Below are 23035 nucleotides of genomic sequence, written 5' to 3'. Positions count from 1 at the left end.
CTGCCTTTTCTAAATCCAACCTGTACATCTAGACACTTTTAATTCAAGTACTGCAGAAGCCTAGCTTGAAGGATTTTGAGCATAACCTTACTAGTACAGGAAATGAGCACAACTGTCTGGTAGTTTGAACATTTTTTAGCACTGCCCTATTTGGAACTGGGAGGAAAACTGACCTTTTCCAGTACTGTGGCCACTGCTGAGTTTTCCAAATTTGCTGACATACTGAGTGCAGCACTGTAACAGTATCATCTTTTAGGATCTGAAATAGTTCAGCTGGAATTCCATCACCTCCACTAGTTTCGTTTGTAGTAATGCTTCCTAAGGCCCATTTGACTTCACACTCCAGGATATCTGGCTCCAAGTGAGCATCCACACCACACCAGTCCTTAAAAGAATTTAAGAACTATAACTTAAAAACTATAACTTAAGAACTTAAGAACTTATAAGAACTATACCTTTTATGTATAGTTCTGTGTACTCTTGCCACCTCTTCTGACTCTTGTTAGGTCCATCAAAAAAGAGGCAGACTTAAATCAATCCTTCTCCAAAGAAGACATACAGATGGCCAACAGGCATATGAAAAGATGTTCACCATCACTAATTATTAGAAATATGTGACTCAAACCTACCAGGTACCACCTCACATCAGTCAGAATGGCCATCGTTAAAAAGTGTACAAATGAAAATGCTAAAGACACTGTGGAGAAAAGAGAACCCTCCTACATTGTTGGTGAGAATGTAAACTGGTACAACCAATATGGAGAACGGTATGGAGTTTCCTTAAAAAACTACAAACAGAACCATATGAACCAGCAACCCCACACCTGGAATATATCTGGAGGGAACACTAATTTGAAAAAATACATGCCCTCCTATGTACATAGTAGCACCAGTCACAGTGGCCAAGACACAGAAACAAACTAAATGTCCATCAACAGGATAAAGACATGGTACACATATACAAGGGAATACTACTCAGTCATAAAAAAGAATAAAATAATGCCATCTGCAGCAACACAGATGAACCTAGGGATTATTATACTAAGTGAAGTAAGTCAGACAGAGAAAGACAAATATCATGTAACCTCACTTGTATGTGGAATCCAAAATATGACACAAATGAACTTACTTTTGAAACAGAAACAGAATCACAGACATAGAAAACAGATCTGTGTTTGCCAAAAGTGGTGGGGAGAGATGGACTGAGAGGCTTGGGATTAACAGATATTCAAACTATTACATATATAGCATGGATTAACAACAAGATCCTGCTTATAGCACAGGGAACTATAGTCAATGTCCTGGGATATACCATAATGGAAAAGAATATTGGAAAGAACATGGGGCACTTTCCAGGTGGTCCAGTGGCTAAGACTTCGTACTTCCAGTGCAGGGGGCCAGGTTCAATCCCTGGTCAGGGAACTAGATCTCACATGTTGCAACCAAGATGCCGCAAGCCACAACAAAGATCAAAGATCCCATGTGCCTCAACTAAGATCTGGCACAGCCAAATAAATAAATAAACTTAAAAAAAAATAATGTATACTGGGATTCTCTAGTAGTCTACTGGTTAAGAATCCACCTGCCAATGCAGGGAACACAAGTTCGAACCCTACCAGGAAGATTCTACATGCTGCTGAGCAACTAAGCCCATGCCACTACTGAGTCCATGTGCCACAACTACTGAAGCCCATGTGCCTAGAGCCCATGCTCTGCAACAAGAAAACCACCACAATGAGAAGCCTACACAGCACAACGAAGAGTAGCCCCTGCTAGCTGCAACTAGAGAAAGCCTGCATGCACAGCAATGAAAACCCAGCACAGCCAAAAATAAATAAATAAAAGTTACTGGCTTACAAGACCATGGGCCAATGATTTAAAAAAAAAGAATGTATATATATATTGACCTGAATTATTATCCTTTAGAGCAGAAATTAACACAACATTGTAAATCAACTATATTTGAATAAAATAAAAATAAATGCATGGGTGTATATATATATATTCTGTGCTCATTACTGTTAGGCAATTTCACTGGGTATAGAAATATAGTTTTAAAAAAAAAAAAGGACTTCCCTGGTGATCTAGTACTTAAGACTCTGTGCTTCCAACGCAGGGGGCATGGGTTCAATCCTTGGTCAGGGAAGTTCCTCATGCCGTGTGGTGTGGCCAAAAAAATCAATAAACATATGTTGACAGGAGATTTTTCCTTCCTCCAGAACTCTGAAGATACTATTCAACTGTCTTCTGGCTTCTACTGCTGTTATTGATAAGTCAGCCAACATTCCCATCCTCTGCACCTTTGTGAATGACTTTATCTTTTCGGCTGCTTTTAAAAAAGCAACTTTACTGTGGATATAATTTATATAAAATAAATTGCACATATTTAAACTTTACAATTTGGTTCATTTTTGACGTATATATATATATAATAAAACCATCACCACAATCAAGATAATAAACATATCAATCTCTGTCAGAAATTTCCTCATATTCCTTTGTAATCACTCCATCCTTCTTCTACACCCATATTCTGGGAACTACCAATCTGCTTTCTATGATTACAGCTTAGACTGCATTTTCTAGAATTTTATATATATATCGAATTGCACAGTATATAGTCATTTTTGTCTGACTTTTTACACTCATGATACTTAAGATCCATCTATGTTGTTGTATAGTCAATAGTTCACTCCTTTTAACAACAAATAGCATAACAAGATATGGATATACCACATGTATTTGTTCACTTCTTTGGCTAATTATTAAACATAAAACTGCAATGAGTATTCATATACAAGTAAGTGTAGAGACATATGCTTTCATTTATCTTGGGTAAACCCATAGGAATGGAATGGCTGACTCATGTATTAGTTGTATGTTTAACTTTTAAAAAACTGCCAATGTGTTTTCAAAAATGGATGTATTACCATGTGACCTAGTAATTCCACTGCTGGGTATTTATCCAAAAAAAATTAAAACACTAACAGGAAAAGAAATCTGCACTTCCATGTTTACTGCAGCTTTATTTATAATATCCAAGACATGGAAACAACCTACATGTCCACCGATGGATGAGTGAATAAAGAAAATGTGGTCCATATATACAACTTAACATTATTCAGCCATTAAAAAAAAGAAAATCTTGCCATACGCAACATGGATGGACCCTGAGGGCATACTGTTAAATGAAGTCTGACCAAGAAAGATAAATACTGTATGATTTCACTTGTATGTGGAATCTAAAAAGAACAGCAACAAAAACTGAACTAATACAGAGAACATATTGGTCATTGCCAGAGGCAGGGATTAGTGGTTGGGGGTGAGTGAAATGGGTGAACATAGCCAAAAGGTAAAAGCTTTCAGTTATAAAATCAATCAGTCCTTAAGATTTATATATACTTCTTGGTAATTATAGTTAATAATGCAGTATTGTCTATTGAAAAGTTGCTAAGCATAAATCTTAAAGTGAAAATTGAGGTAAAGTTCTCACCTCAAAAAAAAAAAAGGTTATGTGTGGTAGTTGGTATTGACTAAATTTATTGTGGTGATTATTTCACAAAATATATATATGTTGAATCATTATGTTGTACATGTGAAACTAACATGTTGTATGTCAACCAACTCTCAATTAAAAAATAATTTAAAAATAAACCTTTAAAATAAAAGGTGGATTATTGGGTGGGCCAAAAAGTTCATTCAGGTTTTTCTATACCATCTTATGCTATGGAAAATCCCAAACAAACTTTTTAGCCAACCCAATACTATTTTACATTTCCACCAGCACTGTTTTAGACTTGCCATTCATTCACATCCTTGACAACACTTGGCAGAGTCAATCTTTCTAATTTTAGCTGTTCTTATAAGTGCAGTGATTTCCCTGATAAAGAATAATGTTGAGCATCTTTTCATGTGTTTGACACCTATATGTCTTCTTTAATAAAATGTTGGCTCAAATCTTTTGCCCATATTTTATTTGGTTGTTTGTTTACAGTAGTTCCCTCTCATCCTTGGAGGATATGCTCCAAGGCCTCCAGTGGAAGCCTAAAACCACAGAAAGCACTGAACCCTGTAAATACTATTCTCTTCCTCCACATACATACCTATGATAAAGTTTTATTTATAAATTAGGCACATTAAGAGACTACTCAAATTGCCTGCATCACTACTTTTGCACGTTGGGGCTATTATTAAGTAAAAATTACTCAAACACAAGCACTGTGATACCACCAACAGCCAATCTGATACCTAAGATGGCTACCAAGTAACTAACAGACAGGTAGCATACACTATGCAGATACCCACATCATGGGCAGGACAAAGCCAAACAAGAAATTTCACCACACTATTCAGTCAGAACCAGACATGGAACAACGGACTGGTGTAAAATTGGGAAAGGAGTTCATCAAGGCTATATATTGTCACCCTGCCTATTTAACTTATATACAGAGTGCATCATGCAAAATGCCAGGCTGGATGAAGCACAAGGTAGAATCAAGATTGCTGGGAGAAATATCAGTAACTGCAGGTATGAAAATGACACCATCCTAATGACAGAATGTGAAGAGGAACTAAAAGAGCCTCTTGATGAAGGTCAAAGAGGACAGTGAAAAAGCTGGCTTAAAACTCAACATTAAAAAAACTATAATCATGGCAACCAGTCCATCACTTCATGGCAAACAGATGGGGAAACAATGGAAACAGTGACAGACTTTATTTTCTTAGGATCCAAAATCACTGCGAACGACTACAGCCATGAAATTAAAAGATGCTTGCTCCTTGGAAGAAAAGCTATGACGAACCTAGGACAGAGTATTAAAAAGCAGAGACTACTTTTCCAACAAAGGTCCATATAGTCAAAGCTATGGTTTTTCCAGTAGTTATGTACCAATGTGAGAGTTTGGACCATGAAGAAAGCTGAGTGCCAAAGAATTGATGCTTTTGAACTGTGGTGCTGGAAAAGACTCTTGGACACCAAGGAGATCAAACCAGTCCATCCTAAAGGAAATCAACCCTGAATATTCACTGGAAGGACCAATGCTAAAGCTGAAGCTCCAATACTTTCACCACCTGATGCAAAAAACTGACTCATTGGAAAAGACCCCGATGCTGGGAAAGATTGAAGGCAGGAGGAGAAGGGGACGAAAGAGGATGATATGGTTGGATGGCATCACAGACTCAATGGACTTGAGTTTGAGCAAATTCCAGGAGACAGTTGAAGGACAGGGAAGCCTGGCATCCTGTAGTCCATGGTTTCACAGTCAGACATGACTGAGCTACTGAACTGAACTGAATTCAGAATGGCATGCAGTTTAAAACTGTACACTCTTTATTTGTGGAATTTTCCATTTGATATTTTCAGACATGGCTGACCAAGGGTAACTGAAACCATGGAAAGCAAAACCATGAATAAGGAGTGATTACTGTACTTATTACTGAGTTTTAGAAGTTTTTTATTTCTTCTAGATACAACTCATTTACCTGATATGATTTGTGAATATCTTTTCCCAATCTGCAGCTACTATTGTCTGTCATTCTTTAAAGATATCTTTCAAAGAGCAGAAGTTTTTAATTTTGAATAAGTCCATTCATCAGTTTTTTCCTCTTTAGTATCATATCTAAGAAATTTTTCCCAATCCAAGGTCATAAAGATTTTCTACCATATCTTATCCTGGAAATTTTATACTTTTAGGTTTTACATTTAGGTCAATAAGTAAGGTATGGATCAAAGGTCTTTATTCATGGATATTTAACTACTCATATGTTTAAGAGAATATAATTTCTCCACTGAATTACCTTTGAATCTCTGTAAAAAAAAAATATATATATATATCAGTTGTTCATATAAGTGTGCCATTTCTATACTCACTATTCTGCTCCACTGGACTATTTGTCTATTTGATGCCAGTACCACACTGCCTTATTACTGTAGTTTAAGTCTGTAAGGCAGGTGTTGTTAGTCCTCCAACTTTGTTTTTTTCAAAGTTCTTTTAAATTTTCTAGGGCCTTTGCTTTCCCAGATGGAATTTCAGCTTTTCTCTTCCTTCTTTTTTAGTTTTCTTTATTGAAGTATAGTTGATTTGCAGCATTTCAGGTTACAACAAAGTGATTCAGTTATACATACATATATACGTAAATACATACAGATACATTCTTTTTCAGATTCTTTTCCATTATAGGTTATTATAAAATATTGTGTTTGAGTGAACTCCGGGAGTTGGCAATGGACAGGGAGGCCTGGCGTGCTGCGATTCATGGGGTCGCAAAGTGTTGGACACGACTGAGCAACTGAACAGAACTGATAAGATACTGAATATAGTTTCCTGTGCTATAAAGTAGGTCCTTGTTGCTTATCTATTTTAAATATAGCAGTGTATATTCCAGATGAATTTTAGAATTAGGCTTTCAATTCAGGATTTTGTTCAGGATTGGGCTGAGTGTACAGATCAGTTTAGAAAGAAATTTAATAATATTAGTTCTTCCAACACATACGGTTTATTTCTGCATTTCTTTAGCTCTTCTTTAATTTCTCTCAGGAATGTTTTATAATTTCTGTGCATAATTTTGCATATTTTTGATGCTATTGTAATAGTAGTTTTTTGAATTTCACTTTTGTACTATTCATTATTAGTATATAAAAATACAACTGACTTTTGCATGCTGAGTTTGTATTCTGCAACCTTGCTAAACTCATTAACTCTAATAATTCCCTGACGTCACTGAATATTCTATATAAATAATCACATTTACCTACAAATATAGTTGTACTTCTTCTTTTCCAACTTAGATAGCTTTCCTTTCTTTCTCTTGTCTGAATTCACTGGCTAGAACTTCGAATAAAACGCTGAATAAAAGTGGTTAAGAGTGAACATATCTATCTTTTTCCCCAATTTTTTTTACTGTAATAAAATACACATAACATAAAATGTACTATCTTAACCATTTTTACAAGTACAATTCAATGGAATTAAGTACATTCATTTGTTGTACAACCATCACCATCACACATCAGCAGAATTCTTTTTATCTTGTAAAACTGAAACCTTTCCATTCCTCCATCTCCCCAGACAACCACCATTCAACTCTCTGTCTTTATGATTCTGACTACTCTAAGTATCTCATATAAGTGGAATAATTACAGTATTTGTCTTTTTATGATTGGCTTATTTCAGTTAGCATTAACTTACTCAAGGTTCTTCCATGTTGTGACATATCAGAATTACCTTCCTTTTAAGGCAGTATTTTTCAATGTATGTATATGTAACATTTTGTTTATCCATTCATCTGCTGACAGCTGAGTTGCTTCCATGTTTTAGCTATTGTGAATAATGCTATAATGAATATGGTGGTACAAATATCACTTAAAGACCCTGCTTTCAATTCCTTTGAGTTTATACTCAAAAGTATAACTGCTGGATCATATAGTAATTCCATTTTTAACTTTTTGAGGAACTACAATACAGTTTTCCACAGCTATACCATTTTCATACCTGTCTTTTTCCTATCTTAAGAAGAAAACATTCAGTTTTCGCCATTAAGTATAATGTTAGTTGTAACTTCTTCACAGATGTTCTTTAGGATGTGAAGAAAGTTCCCTTCTATTCCGAGTCTGCTGAGATTTTTATTAATCAGGAGTTTTTAAAATGCTTTTTCAGCATCTACTAAGATGATCACATGTTTTTCTTTTTCTGTTTGTTAATATGATTATAGTTAATTAATTAATGCTAATTAATTACAGTGATTCATTTTCTAATGTTAAACCAAAAATGCACTCCTGGAATAAATTCCTATTTGGTCATTTTGTATTTCCTTCTTTAAACATATTGTTGGATTCAATTTTCTAAGATAATGTTTAGAATTTTTGCAGTTATAATGAGGGATACTGATCTGAAGTTTTCTTTCACTGTAATATCCTCTTCTGGTTCCTGTATTAGAGTAATATGGTCCTTATAGACTGGGTTGGGAAGCATTCCTCCTCAATGTTCTGAAGAGTTTATGAAGGAATGATACAAATATCAATTATCCCAGAGCTCAATGATGCTCTTTTTTCCAAGTTCTTTTTTCTTTCTGTTTCATTATTTACTTCCATTCCTATATCTTTAAGTTCACCAACCTCTTCTTTTGCAATGTCTCATCTGCCATCCTACATACTGTATTTTTCATCTTAGACATTATAGTTTGCATTTCTGTAAGTTCAATTTGAATCATTTTTATATCTTCCAAGTCTCTATTTTTAGGAACATCAAGAGTAGTTATATTAACTGTCTTAACGTCCTTCTTTACCAATTCTACGGTGTCAGTTCAAGGTTGCTTTTGATTGACTGATCTTTCTTCTCTTCACAATTTGTATCTTCCTGCTGCCTTGTACTCCAGATAATTTTTGACTGAATGGCAGACAATGTGAACTTTCAGGGGAGGATGGACATTTTGTATTCCTAAAAATATTCTCAAGCTTTTTTCTATAATGACATGAAATAATTGAAAATAGGTTATTTTTTGGTGTCTTACCTTCAGAATTTTTTAGTTGGCACCAGATTTAGCTTAGGGTTAAAGATTCCCCACTACTGAAATAAGATCTTTCTGATTATTTTACCCAACTTCCCACAAAGTATGAGGTTTTTCTTTTTGCTTTTCCATTCAAAAAAATACATATTTATTTATTTATTTATCCAGCTACACTAGGCCTTTTTAAAAATTTTATTTTCTTATTATTTATTTTTGGCTGTGCTGGGACTTCATTGCTGCACACAGGCTTCCTCTAGCTGCAGAGAGCAGTGGCTACTCTTACTTGCAGTGTAAGAGTAGGCTTCTCACTGTGGTGGCTTCTCTTGTTGTAGCACACGAGCTCTAGGCATGTGAGCTTCAGTAACTGCAGCCCGCATGTTCAGTGGTTGTGGCTCATGGCCTTAGCTGATCCACAGCATGTGAAATCCTCCCAGACCAGGGATCAAACTCACGTCCTCTGCAGTAGCAGGTGGATTCTCATCTGCTATACCACCAGGGAAGTCCAAGAAGGCTTTATTTTAAATAAGATTCTGTTCATATTATCAAGAAAGTTATACTTTGGAGAAGATCCTAGTAGCAGTCTGAATATCATTGTAGATTTCATGTGAAGCTGTCACATATATGGGTAAAAATACAACTCTTCCTTTCAAGGTTTTTCTTATTTGCAGATTAGCTATTTGAGTTTGGGGTTTAGCTCATTTTAATGCATTCACTGTTTGCGCTGAGTCTTAGTTTGGGCACGCGGGATCTTTCATTTTCGTTTCAGCATGTGGTATCTTTGTTGCAGCATGTAGGATCTTTAGTTGTGGCATACTGGATCAAGATCCCTGACCAGGGACTGAACCCAGGTCCCCTGCATTGGAAGCGCTAAATCTTAACTACTGGACCACAAGGGAAGTCTCATGAGGTTTTCCAGTCTGGACAGTTGGAAGATACTACTTGCGGTTTTGGAGGCGCGCCAAGCACTATTCTAATCCCTTCAGATGGTTCTTTCCCTGACTTCAGGCAGCTTTCTCACAGGCGTGCACCAATCAGTATCAGTACTGCACTAAATATTCTGAGGGAACTGTTCATAGATCTTTGAGTTTCTGCCTGTATAGCTTTCTTTTCTGTTTTTCTGTCCTACAAACTCTAGCCACACTGTACTCCCTGAAGTCAAGTTCATCTCCTCATCTCTGGGAGTCCATTGCATTCTGCTCCCATTTGTACAATCTGAAAACTCTCTTAAATTGAAGTAATCATTGAGCTCATTTGTTTTCACTGTCAGTCCTTCACTGCCTAAAGAAAAAAATTATTAGTCATATTTCTCTTTTTGTTTTGTTTTATTGCTTATTTCAAGACGGTAAATCCAGTCTTTACTATTCCAACTTCACTAAAAGTTCAGGATAGCTGATTTTAAGGTTGGTTTGGGTTTTTTTTAACATTCTAAAATTTCTCTGTAATGTATATAATGTGTAATGACTTTCTTTTTAAGTTTTTTGGGAATTCCCTGAGCTTCCTGCAACTAGTGATCAGCACCTTCCAACATTTCTTGAAATTTCTCAGTTATTATCTCTTAAACTACCACTTTGTCTCTATCAACTCTTCTGAAATGCTAATTGAATAAAAATAGGCTGATAAAATTTGAGTGATTTCTCTTCCAAGTTGTTGAATATTTTGAATGAATTTTTCTTCCAATAGAAATGTACTGATCACCAACTATGCATCAGATACTGTACTTAGGAATGAAGAAAAATAAATAAATAAGAAATTAAATCTGTCCTTGAAAACATTTACATACTGAAGTCTGCAAGAGAAGAGAAGCACAGATATTTATAATACATAAGTGTAAGGTTTTCTGATCAAGTCACTATAGGAACATGAAGAAAATATCTGTTAACACAGACTTGCTGGAAAGGTCAAGTAAAAGAGTATTTCTCAGAGAGGATATCTTAGAGATAAGTAAGAAGTTATATAGAATTATTATTATAATTTTGAAAAGAAAAAAATTAAGTAGCTAACATACTAATGAATTTCAAAAAGAAAACATTCTAATAACTTATCACATATGAATTCCCAAAGGCCCTGCGTGATCTAGACTTCTCCAGCTTCACCTTATACCACTTTTCCCCTAGCTCTCTTGCTCCAGTCATACTAGACTCTTTCAGTTCCTCATATGTCATGTCCTTTCACAATTTAGAGACCTTTATTCATGCTGCTTTTTTGTGTAAAATGCTCTCATCTCATCCTTCTATGCTTTAGCTTTCTGCCTTTTAAACCTCTACTTCAAGGTTCAACAATTCAAATGTCACTTTCTTAAAGAAATCATCCCTCCTCTACATTAAGTAAAATATCCTTTGTATACTTCCTTAGTATTACAATTCCCCCTTTAATGAAACTCATCATACTTAAATCCTTATTCATTGTATGCTTTCACCAATACTTTAGAAACTCTGAGGGCAAGAACCATGACTATCTTATTCACCACTCCATAGAGCTAACACATAAGAACTCAATAAAAACCAGTTGGACTGACTATACCTGACTTTTAAGCTTAGGAATCACAACATACTTTAGGATGAGCAAACTGGTCACTGAGCAGGTTCCCCTCCTGACCATCTAACAGAAGGAGGGAAATCACAGCTTTCAACACTATCATATCAGTTATTACTATAAGAATGGACAAACACTTGGTTTTTAGTTTCATTAATAAAAATATTTCATACAGGTTTATCATTCAATAAATAAATATTTTCTAAAAAGACTTACCAAAATGTTTTTCTTATGTCGTTTCTCTTTTATATGTTTATGAGCTCCCTGGATGTTTTCAATGTGAATTAAGCAAAGTTTGCATAGATATCGGCAATTGGTATATTCTGGTGAGCGCTAAAAAAAAAGTTAAAAACACATTTTTTCAGAAAACAGAAACAGTAAAATTTTTTACTACATATGTTAATACAACAACTATGTAAATATATGAGGCAAAAATAAGCAGTGAAGTAATGCTTTTTAATAAACAATTCAATACTCATACACCCAAGAGGTAGGTGTCCTTTTAAAGTAGTCATCATAGGAGATAATATACTAATTTCAAACAATATCATGATAGTCCTAAATATGTTTGATATTCATCTAATATAGTCTTTAGAATTCATTATAAAATAAGAAAGGCAGTATTATTATTTAGTGTTATTCCAACACTGCCAAAAATTGGTTTCAAAATTTGTCTTTTTGATTCCTATAAAAGATAAAATCTACTCTCAAATTGGGGATTTCAAAAGAATCTACAAATATGGGGCTTCCCTGGTGGCTCAGTGGTAAAGAATCTGCCTGCCAATGCATGAGATGCAGGTTTGATTCCTGAATTAGGAAGATCCCCTGGAGAATGAAATAGCAACACACTCCAGTATTCTTGCCTGGGAAAGCCCATGGACAGAGGAACCTTGCAGGCTTCAGTTCATGGAGTCACAAGAGAGTCGGACACAACTTAGCGACTAAACAAACAACAAATACTATAAATACAGAAGACAACTCCAAAAGATGAGTTGTGAAAACACTCTAATCAGTTACAATCACCTGGGAATAAATGGATAACCTCTTGAGGTAACTACTCTGAAAGGAAAAACAATTACGACACATGGAAAGTAGCAGTCACAATACTTAAATCATACTTTATACATGCAATCTTGAAATAATAAAAAATTAAAAATTTCAAAGGGTCCGTTATATGCTAGGCACTATGCTAGATGTTCAACATAAAATTTATCATTTTAACTCCCCTAATAATCCTATTACATTGGTATTGTCTTCATTTTATACACCTGGGGGGAAAAAAGCTCACAGAGCTTGTAACTTTTACAAGGATACAACAGTATTACAAGGTAGACACTGATTTAATTTCATGTACATCTGAATCAAAGCCAAGACGAAATCCACCAAAGACCCTAAGATGGTACAATAAAAAATTACCAAACACAATGAATTTATGTTGAATTTTAAAATTGTTTCTAGTTCCTTACACTGAAATTGCAGCAATGCTTAATTTTTACCTCATACTGACCTTCACTGCTAAGTCACTTCAGTTGTGTCCGACTCTGTGTGACCCCATAGATGGCAGCCCACCAGGCTCCCCCGTCCCTGGGATTCTCCAGGCAAGAACACTGGAGTGGGTTGCCATTTCCTTCTCCAATGCATGAAAGTGAAAAGTGAAAGTGATGTCGCTCAGTCGTGTCCAACTCTTAGCGACCCCATGGACTATAGCCCACCAGGCTCCTCCGTCCATGGGATTTTCCAGGCAAGAGTACTGGAGTGGGGTGCCATTATTGACCTTCAATAGGCTGCAAAAAGATTCTCTTACTTCAGAACATAACACAATTTCCTTTAAATAAGAACCTGCCCCAATTTAGCAACAGTCCTGCCACAGATCAAAAATAAACATAGCTTTCACTTATATAGAGTATCCATTATTAACCTTACAATACCCCTATGAGGAATTCCTCATTTTACTGGCAAAGCAACTAAACCCCTAGAATTAAGAAATCTGCCCAAGGCAATAAGCAAGTAAGAAAAATCAGTTCAATCTAGTCATTTCTTTAAAATTACTTCAAACCTGTCCTTATTGGGGAATGAATTAAGCCCTCACAGAGACTTCTCTTAGTTTCCGACCATAACTACTTCTTAATTCACCAAATATTTTCTGAGCTCATACTATATGTCAAATATTCTCTAGGAGTAAACAAAATAGATGAAAATTCTTGTCCTCATGAATTTACATTCTAAGATAGAAAGGTAATAAATAAATGCACAAATAAAAAAATAGGAATTTAAGGGAGGTATCTTCTTTTTAAAAATAGAATCATCATTTACTGATAAAAATGACTTAAAGGAAGTAAAGGACTGAGTTGTATGGATGTATGAAGACATTTCAAGTGAAGAGAAATGTGAATGCTAAGACCCTGAGGAAGGAATGTGCTTAATTTAAGAAACTGCAAAAAAAAAAAAAAAAAAGCTACTATGACTGAAGAGAGAGGTAATAGAAGTCAGATCACAAGGCCCCTTATTAAGGACTCTAAGGATTCTAAGTGTGAGGGAAAGGTACTGAAGACTTCTGAGCAGAGAATTACAAGATCTAATCTATTAACAGGGATCACTTGCCTTCTTTATCAAGAAAAGAAACAAAAAGAACTTATTGCTATTATAAGCACACTGCAATAATCCAGATGACACTGACTTGGTTCAAGGTAAGAATTGTGGAAGTGGCAAGAATGGCTGGACTGAGGAGTTGAACGCATAAATACAAAATACCTAAAGCCATGAATATTGATGACGTCACTAAGGAAATCATATGCCCTCTTATCAGACAACTTTTTCAAATGTAAAATGTGAGCAGACAAGACATGCCTGGAATCTTTAAGTAAGAAAAGCTTGGTATAACACTGACTGGGGAGACAAAAGGCCTGAAATGACATCTCAACTGATCTTGGATAAATTTCTAACACTTAAACCTGCTTCTATGGCTGTAAAAATGAAGTAATAAAAATTGCCCTACTTGGTAAAATAACTCATTTCTACAAGTAGCTAATCTTTATTTCGTACTTAGCATACACCAGGCACTGACCAAGAACTTTATCTCTACTATCTGTCATAGCCCAATAAGCAAATTTCTATCAACTCCATTTTAATGATAATCTGAGGTTTAAAGGTAAATAACTTACCAATGTTAATCAGTTTAAAGAAGTTAAATAACTTACCAATTCTAACCACTTACTTAATCAGTAAGTGGCAGAACTAAGACCCAGTGACTCCAAAACCCATTTATTTAACCAGGATGCAAACTATCTCTAATTACTAACCAACTACTATGTGCAAGGTACTGTATTCAGCATAACAGTAAATAAGACAAAAATGTCCTCATCATCATGAAGCTTCTAGTTTCACAGAAGGGACACATGAAAAATACAATATTTAAAAATTTCTTTATTATAGTTATAGTATTTTATTTTACCATTAACAAACACATTGGTAAGTTTACGTAGACCAGCTAAAATAAAGATTTGTATCCTGAACAACCAATGGACCAAACAAAAAATTAACGGGAAATAAAAGTTTCTTGAGACAAAATTGGAAAAATAACATACCAGAACCCGTGGGATACAGCAAGAGCAGCTCTAAGAGGAAAGTTCATAGCAATAAATGTCTATATGAAGAAGCAAAGAAAAGGAAAGTGAAAGTCGCTCAGCCGTGTCTGACTCTTTATGACCCTGTGGACTATACAGTTCATGGAATTCTCCAGGAAGGAATACTGGAGTGGGTTGCCTTTCCCTTCTTCACGGGATCTTCCCTGATGGAAGGGATGGAACCCAGGTCTCCTGCATTGCAAGCGGATTCTTTACCAGCTGAAACACAAGGGAAGCCCAAGAATACTGGCGTGAATAGCCTATCCCTTCTCCAGCGGATCTTCCCAGCCCAGGAATCAAATCAGCCATTAAAAAAAAATGAGAAAATCCTACCATTTGCTACAACATGGATGGACCTTGAAGGCATTATGCCAAGTAAAATAAATGAGATAGAGAAAGATTAATACTCTATGATCTCACTTTTATATGGAATCAATTTTTTTAAATCCCTCAAAGAAAAAGAGATCAGACTTCTGATTACCAGAGGCAGAGGGGAGAAGACGAGAATACTGGAGAAGTGTGGATAATAAGTACCAATTTCTACTTATAAGATAAATAAGCACCAGGAATATAATGAGCACTGCTGTTACGATATGTAAGAGAGTTGCTGAGAGTAAATCCTAAAAGTTCTCATCAAAGAATATTTATTACTTTTTTCTTTTTATTGCATCTATATGAGAAGATGTTAGCTAAACCTACCGTGGTAATTATTTCAATCCATGTAAATGGAATCATCATGCTATATACCTTAAATTTATACAGTCAATGTATGTCAATTACTTCTCAATAAAACTGGAAAAAATAAAAGCTGTAATTAAAAAAAAAAAGATTCCTGAGCATGGAGAATCTAAGTATTTCATAATCAATATTTAACACTTAGTATCAGGTGGCACAGTCATAAAGAATCCACCTGTCAATGCAGGAGACACAAGAGACTGGATTTGATCCCTGAGTGGGGAAGATTCCCCTGGAGTAAGAAATGGCAACCCACTCCAGTATTCTACCTGGAAAATTCCATGGACAGAGGAGTCTGGTGGACTACAGTCCGTGGGGTCAAAAAGAGTTGGACACGACTGAGCATGCATGCACACATGGGGAAATTTACTCTTTTGATCTACATTGATCCCCAACCTTTCTGGCACCAGCGATGAGTTTCATGGAAGGTAAATTTTCCACAGATGGGGAGAGATGGTTTGAGGATGATTCAAGCACATGACATATATTGTTCACTTTATTTCTATTACTATTCTATCAGCTTCACCTCAGATCATCAGGTATTAGATCCCGGAGGTTGGGGACCCAGATCTAACAGTTTGGGTTTATTCCTTCTTGCTACAGGTTAAAAAGTCTACGTCTTTACTCTTAGGTTAGATAATCCACAGGTAAACTGTGAACCAAATACCTGATGCAATCAAAAGCAAGCTGGTAAGAATATTCTTAATGAGTATTTAAAATTGGTAAAGAAAAGTTTTATCTAAGAATATAATGGATTGAAAACAAGAGGTTTTGGAGGGCATGAAAACCAAAAAGGTGTCAGAAAAAGAAGAGTTTACAGACATCTATGCTGGTACTGGCATGCTGATTTTACATCATTACTATTTAAATTCAACAACAATATGTTTTACATGCTTTCAAGATTTCTTTCACCTCAGGCCCTTCTTTCCTACTACTATCAAATATCCATTCCACCCCAACTTCTTCCTTTTCCCAACAAGTGACTTTTCCTACTTCATATACTATACATTTTCACACCTAGTCCCCTGCTTCTATCCCTTGAAAACACATTTCACCTTTCCTTTATACATGTCATACAATTTACCTACACCACCATTCTCCAACCCACCTACTCAACTCCTAGCCATTTTTGCAAACTCAGTTCCAATGTCACTTTCTTATAAAGCATTCCCAAATTTATGCCTCTATACCCCAACTCAAGTTGGGAACCCATTTTCAAACAATATTGTTACTACTATTATTATTTGCTTACATGTCTTTCTCTAAAAGAAACCCTAGAAAAGCAGTATAATGAAGCCATGTATGCCCCAATTCTAGCTTTTTATCACAAGATCATGGCACACAAGTATTCAATATTTATCCTGATAATACACAGATCCAGACTAATTCCAGACTTAGGACAGAGAAAGTGAGAGGAAAGACAGAACTCTGTGAAACAGCAAATTGAAAAAAAGACTTCCTTCTAACTAGGATTGTCTGAAACTATATAAGCCAAACTCTTTCCTATTTTATATACTCTTTGATATTCCTTCCTACTTTCACAGGATAACTACTTTTTCATAAGTTTTACTGACGACTCAGGATTGCCTTCTTCAATTTAGATATGACCTTTTCTCTAAGTTATATAAAATCACACCATTTCTTTCTTTCCCTATTTATCAGAAATGATAAGTATTTATTATATTTATTATATAAGGTTGGTGCAAAAGTAATTCCAAGTCTGCATTGCTGAAATTTGCCATTTGATATTGGAATACATTCTTAAATAAAAGTTATGTTATACATCATTTGAATGCCCATTTCTTGCTTTATGTTTTTTGCTAATGAGTTATTACCTCTGTTTATTTTATATGTATTTTAGACTATAGAAATGATGTTAGACAAAAAGTAAATTCCAGTGATTTTCTTATTTGAGTTAAAAATGAGTTATAAAGCAACAGAGACAACCTGCAACATCAACAACGCATTTGGCCAGGAACTGCTAATGAAGGTTTAGTACAGTGGTGGCTCGAGAAGTTTTGTAAAGGAAATGGGAGCCTTGAAGATGAGGAGCATAATGGCTGGCCACTGGAAGGTGACAATGACCAACTGAGAGGATCATCAAAACTGATCCTCTTGTAACTACAGGAGAAGTTGATGAGTGATGAAAGAAGACGTGATGAAAAGTGGATTTTACACAACTAGCAACAACCAGCTCAGTGGGTGGACCGAGAAGCAGCTCCAAAGCACTTCCCAAAGTCAAACTTGCACCAAAAAATGTCACGGTCACTGGTGGTCTGCTGCCAGTCTGATCCACTACCATGTTCTGAATCCTGGAGAAACCATTACAGGGAAAATGCTTTCCAAGAGTTCGTTGAATCAAGCATGTATTTTTATGCTACAGGAATAAACAAACTTATTTCTCATTGGCAAAAATGCGATGATTATAATGGTTCCTATTTTGATTAATAAAGATGTGTCTGAGCCTAGTTATAAAGATTTAAAATTCAGGGTCTAAAACCATACTTACTTTTGCACCAACCTAATATTTCCCTGTATGCATACTAACAAATATCCCAAGAATCTGTTTAAGAACAAGATGATTTATGTTTCTTTCTTTCAACATCTAGCAGTGTTTTTGTTGTTAACGCTGGGAATGTGTATTTCTAGGTCAGGGAATTAATAAGTACTTAGGAACAAGATACCGATGGCTAGAACAGTTCCTAATACACAGAAGATACTCAGTAAATATGGGAGAAAAGAGAAAGAGAAAACCCAGAGGGAAGGAAGAAAGTTTAGTATATCCTGTAGTATTTGCTATTTGGCACTCCAAACAGACTGTTAACTTCTAATGGGCAGACACTGTGCCATATTCACCAATATATCCCCAGTGTTTAGCACAGTATCTAGAACGTAACAAGCTCTCCATATCTATTTGATAAATGAGTAAATCAGGGGTCAGCACACTTTTTGTAAAGGAACAAAGTAATATTTCAGTAAATATTTTATGCTTTTGGTAAAGAGTAGATATTTTATGCTTAGTGATCCAAATACACTGCACCAAGTATTCAAAACTCAACTCTGCCATAGGAGCAAGAAAGCAGCCATAGATAATAAGGATGACATGGCTGTGTTCCAATAAAACTGTTCATAAAAACATGAGGTATTTATTTTACTACAATTTTAGAAAACAAAAACAAGGTGATAGACCATAGTTTGTCAAGCCCTGGGATGAAAGAATGAAGACTCACAGATGAAAGGATTTGCTGAACGGAGCGAAAGAGAGGGAGAAAAGAAGAAAAGAAGAGGGAAGGAAGGGAAAATGAGTGATATCTCTGCTTAAGGAATACTGTAAGAAAAATAAAAAGAGCTGTACTTGGTTGAACATGCATTTTCCTCCAAATAACTAAAACAATATAGTATACTTTTTCAAGTCGAAAGATGTGATCTCTTTCTAAGCGTTCTTCTGCTTGTTTCAAGCCTAGCCTTTGCTCAGGTGTCAATGTAGATTCATCTATCACAGTGGCATTTTCTAAATAGTCCATCTCTGAAGAATTTTCTTTATTAGATTCATCACTCTTCATTTTACCTAGAAAAGGAAGCAATCACTTAGTTACCATCAACAGAATTGGTAAATTAAAAAAAATTTAATGAAAAACAGACATTCAATGTATACACATACAGAAAAAATATTTTTCCTTGGTAGTGCAAATTGGTATACCTACATAAAATATTAAGTAAAAGATATACATGATATCAAAATTCACACACAAAAAACTACTTCATGGGTCAAATGTCTATCTTCTTCTGACCCACCTATATCAAAAAAGACAACTATGACTAAGACTCACTATACAAGGCTAATGTAACATACTATCTTGCAGAATCTCCAAAGCAAATATGATATAAAACTACTTTAAATCCCAAAGGTGACTCACTGAACTAGTCACTTCAGTGACTTTATCACTATAAAGTATGAGCTAAAAGAATATATATACTCCAGACCACAAATACACAAATCTATGAGGGTCCTTCTTTTTGCTTTCACTGAACTCAATAGATATTTCAACCACATCAATATTTTTTCTTTGTTTCTCCTAGCTAGACTGCAATCTCTTTAAGACACAAACTATGTGCTTTCAATCCATGCATTTCTAGCACCTATCAATATATACTTGGAATAGAGTAGGTTCCAACATGCAATAATGCATGCTCCACCAGTGTGATATTTTAAAATACAAATTGAATCATGTAACTCTCATGCTTAAAATAACTAATGGGCTCTCATAAAGTTCAGAATAAACACACAGTACTTGTCCTCTTGCAGGCAGTCAACAGTTTAAATACAATAATTCCAAGTTGTGCAAATGCTATAAAGGAAAAAAAACAAGTAATGGAGGGGATAAACTTTCAGGGAAGGCTTTTCTGAGATTTTAAGCCAAGACCTCAAAAACAGAGCTGGGGCTCCCCTGATGGTCCAGTGGTTAAGATTTCACTTTCTAATGCAGGGGGTGGGGGTTCAATCCCTGGTTGGGGAACTAAGATCCCACATGTCTCATGGCCAAAAAGCCAAAACATAAAACAGAAGCAATACTGTAATAAATTCAATAAAGACTTAAAAGGGAAAATAAAAAATTTAAAATTTTTTAAAAAAGAGCTGCTGCTGCTGCTAAGTCGCTTCAGTCGTGTCCGACTCTGTGTGACCCCATAGACGGCAGCCCACCAGGCTCCCCCGTCCCTGGGATTCTCCAGGCAAGAACACTGGAGTGGGTTGCCATTTCCTTCTCCAATGCATGAAAGTGAAAAGTGAAAGTGAAGTCGCTCAATCGTGTCCAACTCTTAGCGACCCCCATGGACTGCACCTACAAGACTTCTCCATCCATGGGATTTTCTAGGCAAGAGTACTGGAGTGGGGTGCCATTGCCTTTTCCATTAAAAAGAGCTAAGTAGTCTATATCTCCAACCTTATATCCTGCCCTAACACTTTCCACTTCATTCATAACAAATGTGTTACAATGGATCACTGCGCTCCAAGGATCAATGCCTTCATATGCTCTGTTTCCTCTACTATCAAGGCCCGTCCCACTTCAATTAGTACTGTTTACCTGTCCTGCAAAATTCAGCTTAAGCTTCATCTGTTTCAGAAGACAGTTTGATATTTATATTCTCCGAGCACTCTCTATTATTTCATTTTCACAGTAATGTAATTTGTATTCATTTATCTACATGTTACATGAGATAATGAATTCCTTGATGCTAATGACCAGGTCTTATTCACTTTTGTACCTTCAGAGTTTAATACAATGCCTAGACCAGAGATGACAATAACAGAGTGTTAAATTGACTTGGACAAATCTAAAAGTAAATGCTCATAGATAATCAATAAACCTCTCCCTGCTGCCCTGAAAAGCCACTCTACATGCCATCTACAAGAACCCTGAAAGTAGGTTCTTTCTTTTGATAACACTAATTTTCTGAACAAAAACAGTGTGCCTCTGGAGGTGATATGTCTCCTACCACAAGAAGGGCATACCTGGAGTATTACTTAGCAATGAGAAAAAATGATATACCAATACCTACAATATGGACGAATCTTAAAATATACTAAGTGAAAGAAGTGAAACACAAAAGGCCACATGTTTCACAATTTTGTTCATATAAAAGAGGCAATCTACAGAGACAGAAACTAAATTAGTGGTTGGCAGTACCTAGGAGGACAGGATAATGAGTAGTGACTGCTAATGGGTATGGAATTTCTTTTAGAGGTGGTGAAAATATTCAAGATTTAGACAGTGGTAATGTCTACACAATTTTATAAATACACTGCTAAGTCGCTTCAGTTGTGTCCGACTCTGTGCAACCCCATAGACGGCAGCCCATCAGGCTCCCCCATCCCTGGGATTCTCCAGGCAAGAACATTGGAGTGGGTTGCCATTTCCTTCTCCAATGCATGCAAGTGAAAAGTGAAAGTGAAGTCGCTCAGTCGTGTCTGACTCCTAGCGACCCCACGGACTGCAGCCTACCAGGCTCCTCCGCCCATGGGATTTTCCAGGCAAGAGTACTGGAGTGGGTGCCACTGCCTTCTCCATAAATACACTAAAAAAACACTAAATTGTATATTTTTAAATGGCAAATGTTATGGTGTATGAACTGTATCTTGAAACATAAAAAGGTAAGTGGGAGAAACTTTAAATACGACATGATAATAAGAACTTTGGAGAAAAATTAAAATAGTACAAGGAATAAGGAGTGCCAGAAGTAGAGGTAAGGGTTATAAATTTTAGATAAGCAACCCAGCAAAAGGCTCAATGAGAAGGTGAAGAAGTAAGACAGCTAGCCATGTGGCCATCTGGAAGAAGAGTGTTCCAGGCAAAGAAAAAAGCAAATACAAAAGACAATAGGTGACCACTTGCCTTCACATTTGAGGAACTGTAAGGAAATCATGCTGTTGGAACAGAGAAAAAGGATAAGAAGTAGATAAATGAGATCAGAGAAGCAGGGGGGAGTGTCAAAAATCACAAGGTCACAGCAAGGACACTAGCTTTTACTCTAATATATTGAAAACCACTGAAACATTCTGAATAGCAGTAACACAATCTGAATAATTTTAACAGGATCATTCTGGCTGCTATGTTGAAAACATAAGGAAGGGTGGTATAAGTGAAAAGTAAAAAGATGAGTTACTAATAGGTTCTGCTGCCAAAAGCATGATCCTGACCACCAGCAGCAGCAGCAGTTTCATTAAGGAGCTTGCTAGAAATCCAGCATCAAACTCTTAACTTTCTAAATAAAAACCCCAGAGAATGGAGCCCAAGAATCTGAATTTTAATACACTTCCCAGGTGATTCCTACACACACTAAAGTTTGAGAAGCCCAAATCTAGAATATTCTCCCTTCAAATATTTACCAGGCGCACTCTCTCACCTCTTATCTTCAAATATTTGCTCTAATGTCACCTTGTCAGTGACAATTTAAATATGAAACACCATCACCAGACACAGCAGCATCATTCTTCCATTCTTTATGACCTTTCCTGTTTTATTTTTAATATTTATCACCATCGGTGAATCACAATAAACTGTGGAAAATTCTGAAAGAGATGGGAATACCAGATCACCTGATCTGCCTCTTGAGAAATCTGTATGCAGGTCAGGAAGCAACAGTTAGAACTGGGCATGGAACAACAGACAGGTTCCAAACAGGAAAAGGAGTACATCAAGGCTGTATATTGTCACCCTGCTTATTTAACTTATATGCAGAGTACATCATGAGAAATGCTGGACTGGAAGAAACACAAGCTGGAATCAAGATTGCCGGGAGAAATACCAATAACCTCAGATATGCAGATAACACCACCCTTATGGCAGAAAGTGAAGAGGAACTAAAAAGCCTCTTGATGAAAGTGAAAGTGGAGAGTGAAAAGGTTGGATTAAAGCTCAACATTCAGAAAACGAAGATCATGGCATCCGGTCCCGTTACTTCATGGCAAATAGATGGGGAAACAGTGGAAATAGTGTCAGACTTTATTTTGGGGGGCTCCAAAATCACTGCAGATGGTGACTGCAGCCATGAAATTAAAAGACGCTTACTCCTTAGAAGGAAAGTTATGACCAACCTAGATAGCATATTCAAAAGCAGAGACATTACTTTGCCAGCAAAGG

At 36.0% G+C, this 23035-nt stretch overlaps 1 protein-coding gene across 8 annotated transcripts in view; it reads right to left on the bottom strand.

Moving 5' to 3' along the window:
- ZCCHC11 (zinc finger, CCHC domain containing 11) overlaps nucleotides 1-23035 on the bottom strand; it is a 129591-nt gene that overhangs the window by 71984 nt on the left and 34572 nt on the right. For all 8 annotated transcript variants that reach the window (XM_010847176.1, XM_010847171.1, XM_010847178.1 and 5 more), the window contains exons 3-4: nucleotides 18800-18963; nucleotides 11254-11370 (exon numbers count right to left, since the gene is read on the bottom strand). In XM_010847176.1, the coding sequence (XP_010845478.1) occupies nucleotides 11254-11370; nucleotides 18800-18963 (281 nt within the window). The remainder of the gene's footprint in view (nucleotides 1-11253; nucleotides 11371-18799; nucleotides 18964-23035) is intronic.

Source organism: Bison bison, unplaced genomic scaffold (assembly GCF_000754665.1).
Source record: "Bison bison bison isolate TAMUID 2011002044 unplaced genomic scaffold, Bison_UMD1.0 scf7180017864244, whole genome shotgun sequence".
NCBI lineage: Eukaryota > Metazoa > Chordata > Mammalia > Artiodactyla > Bovidae > Bison > Bison bison.
Note: the sequence above shows the minus strand (reverse complement) of the source record. Positions and strands in the feature narration are given on the sequence as shown.